Below are 13,522 nucleotides of genomic sequence, written 5' to 3' on the forward strand. Positions count from 1 at the left end.
ATATGCACTTAATAAATGCTTTTGATTGATTACTTGATTAAGGAGAAGTAGGTAGGGTACCTTTATATTTATTTAAGTATAATAATTTATAATGTTAAAATTTACACAACAGCTTTCATAAAAATTCCTATACTTCATTTTCTAAAAAAGCGTAATTAAATGGAAAAAATAGAATAATCTCTTTCTCTCATTTAACCCTAAGTATGGGAAGTCTAGCCATTTGGACCATGGTGCCATGACCAGAACTTAGCTATTTACCCAGCAGAAGCATATTTTAAATGTCAGTAAAGTATCTGGAAAAACAAAACAAAACTAAACTAAAAAAAAAGCAAACAAACCCAAAAAACAAAAAAACAGCCCCACCTTGGTAATGAGATAATCATGAAAATTGGAACTGAAACCTATTGTACAAGTAAAAATGTAACAGTCTATCTTCAATTCTACTTGCTAAGCCTTCAGAGGTTCTGTCCTGAAAGATTCTGCTGGAGGGGATTTTGGTTCCCTGGCAAAGTAATGCCACCACATTATTTTACCACAACATTGTCCCCTCATTTTATCAGTAAAACATCCCTGGAAGAAGGGAAGGGGAAGCCGTGGGTATGAAGATGGCTCACTCATCAGTTGTATTTCTTGTGCTAAGGAGAGATGACTAAGACATTAAAGTAGTACAATAAAACAAACAAAAAAACAAAAGAAAAATGAGTGTTGAAAATCTGTCAATTGTTACCAATCAGAAATAGAGTTATTTCTTAAATAGTCTTTCCTTTCTGGCACACTTAAGTGGCCATTGCAGAGCTCTCAGTATTAACGAAGAAAACTTCTAATAAAATCTGGCTTTGTGGTTTGGGTAAAGGATACAAAGAAATCGCCAACCTGACTAACGCAGCTGGCCTGACTCAGAGTGCTGACTGCCCGCATGTAGCTCTGATTCCTGGAGCGGAATTTCGGAGAGTTGTAGTTAGCAGAGGGATCCAGGTTGTGACCACCAGGCACATCACTTGCAGCTTGTAGGTAGCTCTGGCTATATTTAAAAGAGAGAGAGAAAGAAATGAAGAGGAAAATAAAGTCCATAAACGTCAATGGAAAAATTACAGTTTGAGAATGGTCATTCTATCCCGTTTTGAGAGGCTGCTGAAATTGAGCAATTTGTAAGTATTTTCCCCTTATGTAAATATATTTGATGTAAACACTTGCAAATGTGAATTTCATTTCCTGTAATAAATGGAGAGGATTTTCTGGATTGCTTCTGAGCTTGACACTTTATAGCCAGAAAGGTGGAATTAGGGTTGCTCCAAATAAGAACGGATGATAGGATATGTAACTCATGCAGCATTAAGGGAAACTACCTACCTGGATTCAGGCCCAACATCAAAGATAGAATCATAAAAATTTGTCTATGCTTTTGCAAGTTACACAAACTCCAAATTCAGCCTATGTTTTTTTCCGTTTCGCTTATACAAATGTTTCATAGTGCTAAACAGTGTAGGTAAAGATGTGCTTTAAAAAATTAAATCCATTAACACAGTCACAATGATTTTTTCCCCGGCTCCTCCTGAAAAAGAGATATAATTTTGTTTATCCTTTTAACTTCTCCAGCCTTCCACCTTTTGGCCATATTAGAATTCTGATGTGTGGAAGTATACTAAAATCTTACTTAACTGGAATTTCCAGGAAAAGGGTGTTCTGGTTAAAATGGGCTTTTCTGGTTAATCAGAAACCTTTGTTATTGTTTAATCCCTTGATGTTGAAAAGCACTTTAAAATGTATGAGGCCACTTTCTCGCCTTAGTAAGAAGAATTAGCATAATTTCATTTTTCTTTGCTGACTGCAGATCTCATAGTGCCTCAGAGCCATAATTTTGAACCGTCAATTTTCACTGCGTAAGAGTATACGTACAACATCTGTTGAAGTAGGGTTGTGTGCCTTGACCCCAGAATAACCCCTGGAAGTTTTAAAAAATATTTAATATTATTTTAAATGAAGTCCCTGATATAACTTTGGATTTCCCACTTCCTCAAAAAGTGGAAGGCAGGGAAAAATCTATTTAGTTTAGAATTTTGATTATTTGGGTTCCAGTTATATAGGTTTTATAGTTAGCATGTTCAAAGGAAAACTACTTCTTTTAAATAATACACTTAGTAACTAATATGCCCTCCACCCCCAAAAAACAAAAGAGAATCATGTTAGATATAAAAGAAGTTTATAGTTTTTTTTAAGTTCTCAAATTAGCTTAATAAGTTTTGAATTGTGGTGCTATAAGAAAAGTTTTGCTACAGCACAAAATAAACACACACACACAAACACATACATTTGGAGTCTTGAGATATACTTTGAACAATCTTCTGCCTTGATTTGTGCCATCACTGAGTGTGATGTTACAGAACAGTAGTTAGTATGAGGAATGTTAGCCAATAGATAATTACTCCACAATAGCTTTGTACAAAAATCAGTTTGATCCATTCATGAATATTTATTAATTGAATATTGATGTGTGCACAAGCCTGTGACAAGTATGGAGGGGCTTACAAAGACTACATTTGACACATAGTTTCCTGCCTTCATGAAGATTAGTGTTTAGTAGAAGCATATAAAAAATACCCAAATTACAGATGGGTATATATATATATATATATATATATATATATATATATATATATATATATATATATATATATATATATATATATATATATATATAATAATTCAATTTGATTCAACATACATTTATTAAATGCCTACTATGTATAGGGCTCTGAGTTATAACATATGATCTCATATACCATAGTATGAAACAATACATGATAATTACCCTAGCAAAGTTTTATGAATGAGAAAAGGCCATTACTTGCTGGGAGACATATTGGGAAAGCTTCCTGGAGGAGGCAATATGTGAAATGGTCTTTTAAAACTGTTGTTTTAGTCATTTCAGTTGTGTCTGACTCTTTGTGACCCCATTTGGGGTTTTCTTGGCAAAGATACTGGAGTGGTTATCCATTTCCTTCTCCAGCTCGCTTTACAAATGAGAAAACGAAGGCAAACAGTGTTAAGTGACTTGCCCAAGGTCACACAAATACTAAGTGTGAGACTGGATTTGAGCTCAGGTCTTCCTGACTCTAAGCCTGGCATGCTAGGCTATCTAGCTGCCCCACTTTAAAAAATGGGTGGGATTTAAATGGGTAGAGGAGTTATAGTATAGGTGTTGAGGTGGGATTGTGGAGGTAGGAAGGCACTGGACATATGCTAGGGATGGCAAGTAGTTCCATTTGGCTAGAGCCACAGTGTATGTGGAGAGTAGTAGTTTGAGCTAAATAGGGAAAAGTAGGTTGACCCCAGATTAGGGATGGTCTAGAATGCCCAGAAAGGAGTTTGAACGTCATAGGCAACAGGAAGCCTTATTGAAGTGAGATGACAGAATCTATGCATAATAAGATAAGAGCAATATCTGCAACATAAGCTACCTTAGTTTTTCCTTAAAAGTATTGAAAAGTATTGAGATTTAATTGTCTCAGTAGTTTATGCCACTGACATTGAGTATGGAAGATAGCCCATGGGAAGGCAAAGTAGTGTCCTTCAGGCTTGACTGGGTGCCATCATGGCCAACTGAGAGTCAAGAAAGCAATGTTCAATTGAATTAATGAGCTATCTTTGCTTAGTATATACTTTTTATGCTATGATTAAGCAAAGTTCCTTTTGTTAACTGTTACATAGTCTACATGTGTCTCATGTCATTCTAATTTTGAACCTGAAGCACCAGACTTGGCCTAAGGCCCACACTAAAATACATAATAATAGCTAATATTCATATAGCCCTTACTATATGCCAGGTACTGTGCTAAGTACTTTTTAATTATGATCTCTCTTATCCTCAAAACAACCCTGTGAGATAGGTGCTATTATTATCCCTATTTCACAGATGAGGAAACTAAGGCAAAGTGGGGTTAATTGACTTGTCCAGTCCAAGTTCACACATCTAGTGAGTATATGAAGATGAATGAGTGAAAGTGATTGTTTACATAAATGTCTGTGGATATTAAAATATATAAATATCTGGGAATATAAACTGATTCAGAAGAGTATCTTTGAAACTAATCCTACTTCAGTAGCTTCTTTGAAGTTTTTTTTTCTTTCTGGCTTAAAAATGTCTGAGATATGCATACTTAAAAATTCAATCATAGCTTTCCATTGGTTAAATGTGTAAAAGCAAAACTATGCTAAATGATATGCCATAAGTGGGGCTGTTTTTTAAATCACAGTTTAAATGTCAAAATAAGGATTATTGTTTGTCCTACAAGTGTACATGGGTACACTGCCTTCCATAGTTAGGTGTGGCATAGTCTCACTATGACTAAGAAGATATTAATCTGCCTTTGAAAGGGAGAGGCTTCCTAGACAACGTATACTTGCAAAGAACAGGTGACCCTAAAGGGATGAAGATGCTGGTAATAAAGAAAAGCTTGGGGAATGTGAGAGCAGTAGAACAATGACTACCAAGAAGTACAATTCTCTTGCTTTAAATAACAGCTAACATTTATGAAGGCTTACTATGTGTCAGGCACATCCTCACATTCAGATAGAGATCAATCATCTCTCATGGTCCTGCAGAAAGGAAATGCTAATATAGCCTACCTCTGCCTCACAACAACCATGAGAGGTAGGAGCTATTAATATCCCCATTTTACAAATAAGGAAACTGAGGCAAAAAGAAGTTAAAGTGATTTGCCCAGGGTCATCCAGCTAGCTTGTACCACCTGCCTTCAGTTTAATAAAGATGAAGACAGTGTCATCTAGAGAACTTGTGACTTGTGCAAAGTCATGCAGCTAGATTGTTCTAGTAAAAGAATTAGGATTTGAACCAAGATTTTCTGAATCCAGATATGATTTCTCCCCCTATACTGCTGGAGGATGAAGTGCCCAGATCATGCATGTACCTTGGCTACACACACTTGTTTGTATATGCCCTACATACATAATGGCCATATGTGTTCCCAATGTGTGTACCTTCTATGTATATTTCCTGGTTGTAGGTATTTTCTTCATGTGTCTCCTTCCCTACTACTTGTGGTATGGTAATTTCGAAGAATGTACTCTGTGTGTGTACATTTTTCATCATTTATTACTATGTGATTTAATTAAATGTCTTGTTTTGAATGATTGTGTTGTATAGTTGCGTGGTACAAATGAAAACATCGTTGGAGTCTTGTGAGCTATGGTTTTGAGGGAGTGGTGACTAAGAATTACCTCAGATATGGGACAGCTTTTCTGGAGGGCTCACACAAAAAAGAGTTGGTCCTGGGGTAGAGAACTAAGTGGTAGGTATGAAACACTTCTACATGGGCAAATTGGACCAGGTCAGGAACAATTAGCCTTTTATCGTCTAAGGAATGTTGCTGTGGATCTTAGAAGCCAATAAGTGAGTGTTTATCCACGAGGTTAAAGATGAAAAGAATGAAGTAGTAATAACTAAAAACTCACTTTGGAGGGGTACCAGGCAGCTATTTGTTAGTCTCCCATTAACAATGGAAAAGTCAGCTAGCTTCTTGGGATATGTATCCCATATGTTACAGAGAGCCTCTTCAACATTTTCAAACTCATAATCAATACTTATTCTTATTTATTCAAGCAAGCACAAATGATACCAATAGAAGTAACCTGAGAACCATTGCCAAAGAGTATTAAGTCCTGGACAAAAAAAAAAAAGAGAGAAAAAACTTCAGGGGCACAGGTTATATTTTTATGGATTCTGCTAATTGACGATAGGAGAGTCAGAGAGGAAAGGCAGGTTTAGGAAGAAAATAAGCCAGCTAAGAATATGATATTTAAGAATATTATTTAGATGAATTTACAGAGAAATAAAATTACAGAATCTCAGGGTCTCCAGAAACTTTGTAGAACACCTAATTCAACTAATAACTGAAAAATCATAAATGCCATTCTGCCTCTGCTTCAATATATCGAGTGAGGAGGAACCTACCACCTCTAGGGGCAGTCCAATTAACTTTTGGACATTTTTCTAATGTTGAGCCTGAATATTCCTTTCTGCAGCCTCTATCCATTGTTCCTATGTTGGCCTCTAGGGCCAAGTGGAAAAAGTCTAATTTCTCTTTCACATGATAAACTTTCAAATACTTCAAGATGACTTTTGTCACTCCTTCTCCAGGGCAAATGTCCCCAGTTCTTCAGCTGATCTTAATAGAGTATAGTCTTGTGGCCTGTTGTTGTTAAGTCATTTCAGTTGTGTCTGACTCTTTGTGACCCTGTTTTGGGGTGTTCTTGGCAAAGATGCTGGAGTGGTTTGTCATTCCTTCTTCAGCTCAATTTTACAGATGAGAGAACTGAGGTAAGCAGGGTCAAGCAACTTGCCCAGGGTCATATTACCATCTTTCAGTTTATTGAATTGCTCTGTTTCTTCAGCATTTTATTCTTGAAATTCCCAGTCATGCTGAGTCACCTTCTTTTGTAGAATTGTAGGCCATTTTTTCTCTGGATCCTTTAAAATATGGTATCCAAAAATTTAGTGTGCTTTCTTTTTAAAAATGTCCACACCCTCTTTGTTTATCATGATTCTACAAAGAAATGGTTCTTTTTCCAGTTTCCATCATTTCTAATTCAACAACCAGTTCCTTCTTGTAGGGTAGACTCAGGGGCAGAATAAAAGTTTCTTATGCAACTTCTTTTACTTTCTGAAGAAAGAAATTATCATTAAGGCAAGCCAAGAATTTGTTAGATACTTCGGGCAAAGAAAGCTCCATGAGATGTCTGGATAATTAAAATCCCTAATAGCTTGCCACATAATCCCTCTGTGCCAAGATTTTGAACTATTTCCCAAAATCCTCATCTATTTTCTCCTTCTGTGGTCTATTCCCTTTACTATATTTCTTTGGTTTCTCCTTCCTATTGTCCTCATTCACATTCCCTACCATGCTTCTCCTTTCAGGTTCCTGTGGCTTTTTGTTGAATTTTTATAGTAGTAGCAAAAAATAAATCTTTGCATTCAAATCATTATATTGCTTAAAGACCCTGTGTTTTGTAATAGCAATTTCTTCCTGCCGTGTCCTTCCAAAAATCCTAGCATTTTGCCTTTGGCTTAGGAAAATATATACCCAAAATGATATGATAATCAAATTGATTACCCCAATAGGTATTATGTGCCTGTATATATCTATATCTATATGTATATATCTACATGTACAAAAGATATACATGTAGATGCATATATATATATGTGTGTAATATACACAGACTTCATATATTTCTCTATTCTGACTTCTCAATTATAATTAAATCTGGTTTAGAAAAGAAAGATATACTTTTATATTCAGATAAGAGAGGACCTAATGAAACTCTAGGCATATGAGAAATAAAGTAATCGAATTTTACTACATTTCTTATACCATGGTGTAAAAGAATTAACTCTGAATTTGAAGCTAGAAGGTCTGGTTCCAAATCCAAAGTAGGCCATTTATTTCTTGTGATGTTGAACAATTTATTCTACCTCTATAACCTTTAGTGTCCTCTTCTGTGAAATAAGGAGATTGAATTAGATAGTTTGAAAAGTTCTAAAATTGAATTGTAACAAGCCTTAGAAAAGGGCTGGCATGCCACAAAACTCCCTGGGATTTATAGTTTTTCCCAGTTTGGGAAGAGAAGAAACTAACCTCTCACAAAGTGTATGTGTGTGTGTGTGTGTGTGTGTGTGTGTGTGTGTATGTGTGTGTGTGTATGTGTTGGGTATGTGTAAGGTACAGTTTTGTTTTTTTTTGTTTTTTTGGAGGAGAATTAGGAGAGAAGGGAGAGGTGGCAGTTATCACAGCTCAGTGGCAGAGGTCGGCTACATTACCATTTCCTTTCTGTAGGACCATGAGAGATGATCTCTATCTGAATGGACAGACTGAGTGTCTGACTGCTTTAGAGGAGAGAAAGAGGCATTCAAAGAGAAGTTTGGGTGGGCCCTAATGTGCCCCAGCCTTACTTCTGTTTAGATTTTTCTTACATTTATTTTATTCAAATATGTTTGCTGGATTTTATATTGTTTTTCAAACACACATGTGGCGAACCCCATCCTTATGTTGCTTGGTGTCTGTTTGCTGCAAGAGGGTGAAATGGGAGTCTCAATAGCTGAGAGGGTCCCAGGAAAGAGGGACCTTTCCTGGTAGCTCAAACCCAGCCCACTATTGAGAGTTTTGCTCTCTACCTAGGGACATAAACATGAGGCATTTCATAACTACTCTTCTAAGTACAGAATCATTATGACTTTGGTCCCTAGTGGTATAAATCTACCTCAGATGTGAGTCTAGGTTACACAGTGACCTGTAATCTAGCATAATATGAAAATATTTCTTTTCTAGTGAGTAGTTCTAAAATATGTGCCTTTAAAACAATGCCCACATTATTCAAACAAGTAATATCTTCAAATGGAAATGGAAATTGAGTTTGAGAAACTGTACTGATGAAAAAAAGTCACCTTAAAAAGAAGGGGTTTCCTGGAATTCAACTCAAATGTATCCTTTCTCTACTTGCAAATGTTTCTAGAGCTGTTCACATAACAATGTGCTCATGACCCTGTTCTTATGCTTTTTGAAAGAAATAAAGCAAATGTACAGTGCAAAACTTATTTTTAATTTAGCAATGCTGTCTTCAGCTGCTTAGATCTATAAAACCATTCTTTAAAGATTTAGACACGACTTCTGTGCCCAACTTAGAAAAGGAGTACAAATTCAAGGTAGGTTATATTTGAAAGAAATATAAGAAAACATTTGTCAGGGAATACCAAATATAAAAGCAATCGTCTCATATATCTGTAAAGTGAATCTGACACATGACAGACTAGGTACATATAAATCAACTATTGCATGTTTCCATGAACAATGGAAGTGGTAAAAAAAATACTCATGTACAATAGGGTAAGTGTGCTTGCTGTACAAAGAAAAGATCAATTCTGGCACATATTGCTCTAGGAGCACCTCCATGCCTTTGCTCATTTTTTCTTCCCATTTTTTTCAGAGCCAATTCTGATGCTGCCTTCTCTAGGAAGTCTTCCTTGGTACCTCCAGATGGAAGTGATGTCTCCATCTAATCTCTCACAGCACTTTAGAAAATCAATTTTATTTTATTTTCAGTTTTGAATTCTCTCCCTCCTGCCTCCTGCCTCCACACATTGAAAAAGCAAGAAAAACAAAACCTGTTAAAAAATATATATACTCAAGTAAAACACATTCTTGCTTGAACTATCTTTAAAAAAAAGCTTCAGTCTGTACTGAGTCCATCACCTCTTTATCTGGAGGTGTTTTGCATATTTCAATATCTCATAGCACTTTGAATCTCTCTCAATCATGAACTTTGTATTATAGTTTTATATATATATATATATATATATATATATATATGTATATACACACACATACACACATATACACATGCTCACACTCACTCACACACACACACACACACACACACACACACACACATATAGGTATAGGAACTGGATTTATGATTTTATTGGTAGGAGAAACTCCCTGGTGAGGAAATTCTCTCTACCAGTGTAGATTGGTATCTTTTTTGAAACTTAAAGTCAGACGGAGTTGCAGACTAATCCAGGCCTTCCTGATTATGACTCCTCTGCCAAGCTGCTTGGATATTATCTATGCATATGTTTTATCACTTCTTCTAGATTAAAAGCTCCATGAAGGCATCCCAATTTTGTGTTGCATGATTAATGTTTCTAGAACATTTTACTATTCATACATGGCAAATAACCTTGAAGCAGAGTACCATCGTAAACTATGTTTTCCATGTGCAGATAATTTAAATCATGTGCTTGAAAGGAAACCAGTAAGAATGTCACACATGCACATATAACACACATGAAAACATGAATGCATACAAATAACAAAAGTACACATAAAGTAACACGATTGTATGTGCACGCACATGTACATACAAATGTGTGTGTATGAATAATTTATTTATGTGCCTGGTTTCAGCTCTGCTGAACGAGGTGCCCTTGAAGGGCATCATCACTTCTAATCTCAATAATATGCTGCTAACTCAAACTCTAACTGACAGTATGTCCCTCAGCTTGCCTCCTCTCTGATTGGAGGGCTGGAAGGCAGAGTACCAAGCTCTTCCCAATGCCTTCCGTTATAGAAGGCAGAAACTGGACTTTTGGACTCACTCCATTCTGTCTACTGCCCTCCCTGGTTTCAACTCCATGGAACAAAATAACCCTCCCCCCCGCCCCAACCATGGTCAAGATGCCCCCTGGAGGAACAAGATACTCCCTGGTGGAACAAGATACCCCTTGGTTTCTCATTCTTCCTCACCCCACCCCTCCTACCTTCCTGCCTCCTTTTGTGTGTTATATCCCTTCATTAGATTATAAGCTCCTTGAGGGCAGGGCTCATCTTTATTATTATTATTAATTGTATCCCCAGTGCTTAGCTCAGTGCCTGGAACATAGTAGGCACTTAATAAATGTTTATTGTATTACATTGGACTATATACATATATGGACATATACATACATACATGCATAACATACACATATATACACACACCCCTACCACCCTGAGGGGACAAGTAGCCAGCAATTCTCTGGAAACCCAACTTGTCAGTATGAGGGTTAAAAAAGTACAGGATTGAGAGATACAAAAGCTGTGTTCCAGACCTAGCTCTGTCACTAACTACTCTAATTATATAGCCTTGGATAAGTCACTTCAGTTTTCTGGGCTTCAGTTACTTTTTCTGTGACTTTAAAATATATCCTACTTCCCTGAAGATAGGAGATGAGACTAGTCGATCTCCTAAGTGCTAGAAGCTATGATTCTAGGAACTCATGGGCTTCATTTAATGGAGTCATTTGATATTTCTTCGATATTCTGTAAGCTTCATTAAAAAATCTATTTTCTTTTACTGACATTTTCTAGCAGTACAGAATATGGGAAAGACAATTTTATGGCATTGAGCTGAGATAGGCAAACATGCCAACAGAGAGAAATTTAGAGTTTGTCAAAAATCAATAAAGAGAAAACTATGTAACAAGACCCTCTGTAACAGTTCTGAGCCTCAATGCTTTGCTGAAATATTTGCTTACACAGAGGATGCATAGCTCTTCAGCTCCTTTGAGAAAGCTAGAATCACAGCAGCTTTATAGATAGAATGTCTTCCTCAAATGCTCTTTAGTTCCTCCAGCCATGAAATGGGCCTTTCCTTATAGCTTCAGTTACTGTTTAAAGGATATGATCAGAATATGGCACTTTGAAGGATATGATCAGATTGCACTATAAGTGTCCTGATTTTTAATAGTGTGCCACATAAGCAGAAATCCATGTATGTAAGATGAATATTACATACTTAATTGCAATAAACCAGTTATATTTAATAATTGATACAAGCTTACTTTCACAACATCTGGTGGTAGTCAGTTTTATACAACAATAGAAATTGGGAAATATGTTTAGGTTCTTTGGCCCACACTTTTGTTAACAGTATATTTCAAAATGCCAATAAATTCATGAGTTAATTGGTATGGGACCTCCTTCCATTATTATAGACCACAATTTATCCATGCCTCCCCCATCATGAACAACTCTTTCCATGCTTTCTCATCATGGACAATTTTTGTCAATGTCTTTCTGTTAATCCTCTGTAGAATACACACCCCTTGCTCTGAAGTGTTTTTCTTTGTTTTTTTGAATACTTCGTGGATTCTATCCTAGCACTGTCCATCTATTATCCTCTACTCTTGCTAGACTCTTTCCTTTTCTAGTTAAACTTACAATACGTAATGTCTTTTATTTTAATTTAAATATTAAAATTTAATGATCTTTTATATATTTACACCTCATGCATTTTCTGATACATATACCCTATTAGACTTTGTCAGAAAGACAAATATTTAAGCAAAGTTGACCAATAAAATGATTGAATATGACAGTGTATGCAACAGTTAAAACCTGTAATTCTCTACAAAGAATTGCTACAAAGACGAGAAAGGTATATTTCAGAACCCAGATTGCCATTACAGTTAATTCAAGTTCAACTGACTTTTAGTATTGTTTTCATTTATGCTATTGTAGCCATTGTATATATTGTTCTGGGTCCTGTATCACTTTATGCAAGTTTTTCCATGTTACTCTGAATTTCTCATATTTGTCATTGTTTATAGCACAACGTATTTCATTCCATTCGTGTTCTATGATTAGTCCAGTGATTTCCCAATTAATGGGTATTTATTCTGCTCCCAGTTTCTTTGCTTCCACGAAGTACTACTATGAATATTTGTATACATATACATATATGATATATTTATTTCTATATCTATCTATGAAATTTATGCTTTTGACTTCCTTAAGATATATGTCCAGTAGTGGCACTTGATGATGCCTTTTATGGCACTTGATATGCATAAGCCATTGTTGATCTTATACTGTAGAATTACTCATACCAACCTTGGATATGGACGTAGTACATTTGTGGATGATGGCAAGATCAAGGGTATGACTATCTTTGTGTGTGACTGAGGTGGGGTGGAAGAGTAAGTAACTCATGGGGGTGATTAGATTGAAGAACTGAATGGTTCTTTGAGGGAGATTTGAGGTTGTTTGAGGGAGAATCAACAGGTTAAGTAAGAGAGTAGGAATTGGGGAGGAGAAAGAAATTGTAAGACAGGCATTGAACTCAATGAAGAAACCATCCCATCCTGTGATTCTCATCCATACTCTTCCAGAGAGATCCCATAGAGAAAGGCCACCCAAAATAGTAGAGGCAATTTTATATTTTGCTAGTGCCAACTGAACACTTAAATTGTGGATCTGTTATGCCTCACTGGTACTACAACTTTTTCACCAAACTTTTCCTTCACGATATCCCTAATGCCTCTATTTGTCATAATGATTGCATCCTGAAGCCTATTTGCTTTCACCACACACTTCTCCATTGTCCTTTGGGTGACTTTTGATTCTTTGTTGATTTTGGTGTGCCAGGATTTGCAACCATACAACATCAACAGGAATGTTTTATGTTGAAAAGATGGGCCTTTGCGTCAGAGAGAAGTGAGGAATTGTTAAAAGTATTGCATTTTCCCAAATGCATGCTTTTGCCTAGCTTTCTTTTTTTGACAGTGAGTTGGAGCATTTAACCTGTTTCCTCTTGCCTCTTAAAAGGACAATGATTCATAAACAATTAGAATTAGAAGAGATGATAGAGATCACCTAGTTTAATGATGTGCCAGGACATACAAGTGAGCCTCTGGTTTCACTAAGCATGCATTGAATTATGTGGAATTTATACCTGGAATCACACATTTGTGTTTCTTCCTAAGTTCAAATCTACCCTCTGATATGTACTAGCTATTTGATCCTGGCTAAGTCACTTAAGCCTCATTTACCTCCGTTTTCCTCATCTATAAAAGGGGGATGATAATAACATCTATCTTGCAGGGTTGCTGTGATCAAATGAGATAATAATTTTAAGTGCTTAGCACAGTGTTTGGCACATAGTAAGTTCTATATGAAAGTTGTTATTA

The 13,522-nt window shown here is 36.1% G+C and overlaps 1 protein-coding gene across 2 annotated transcripts in view; it reads right to left on the reverse strand.

Annotated features, from left to right (window-relative positions):
- The window catches only part of DLGAP2 (DLG associated protein 2), a 1,185,476-nt gene that overhangs the window by 112,768 nt on the left and 1,059,186 nt on the right, over positions 1–13,522 (reverse strand). For both annotated transcript variants that reach the window (XM_020973015.2, XM_020973016.2), the window contains exon 7: positions 874–1,021. In XM_020973015.2, the coding sequence (XP_020828674.1) occupies positions 874–1,021 (148 nt within the window). The remainder of the gene's footprint in view (positions 1–873; positions 1,022–13,522) is intronic.

This window comes from Phascolarctos cinereus, unplaced genomic scaffold (genome assembly GCF_003287225.1).
Source record: "Phascolarctos cinereus isolate Bilbo 61053 unplaced genomic scaffold, phaCin_HiC Scaffold_2;HRSCAF=192, whole genome shotgun sequence".
Taxonomy (NCBI): domain Eukaryota; kingdom Metazoa; phylum Chordata; class Mammalia; order Diprotodontia; family Phascolarctidae; genus Phascolarctos; species Phascolarctos cinereus.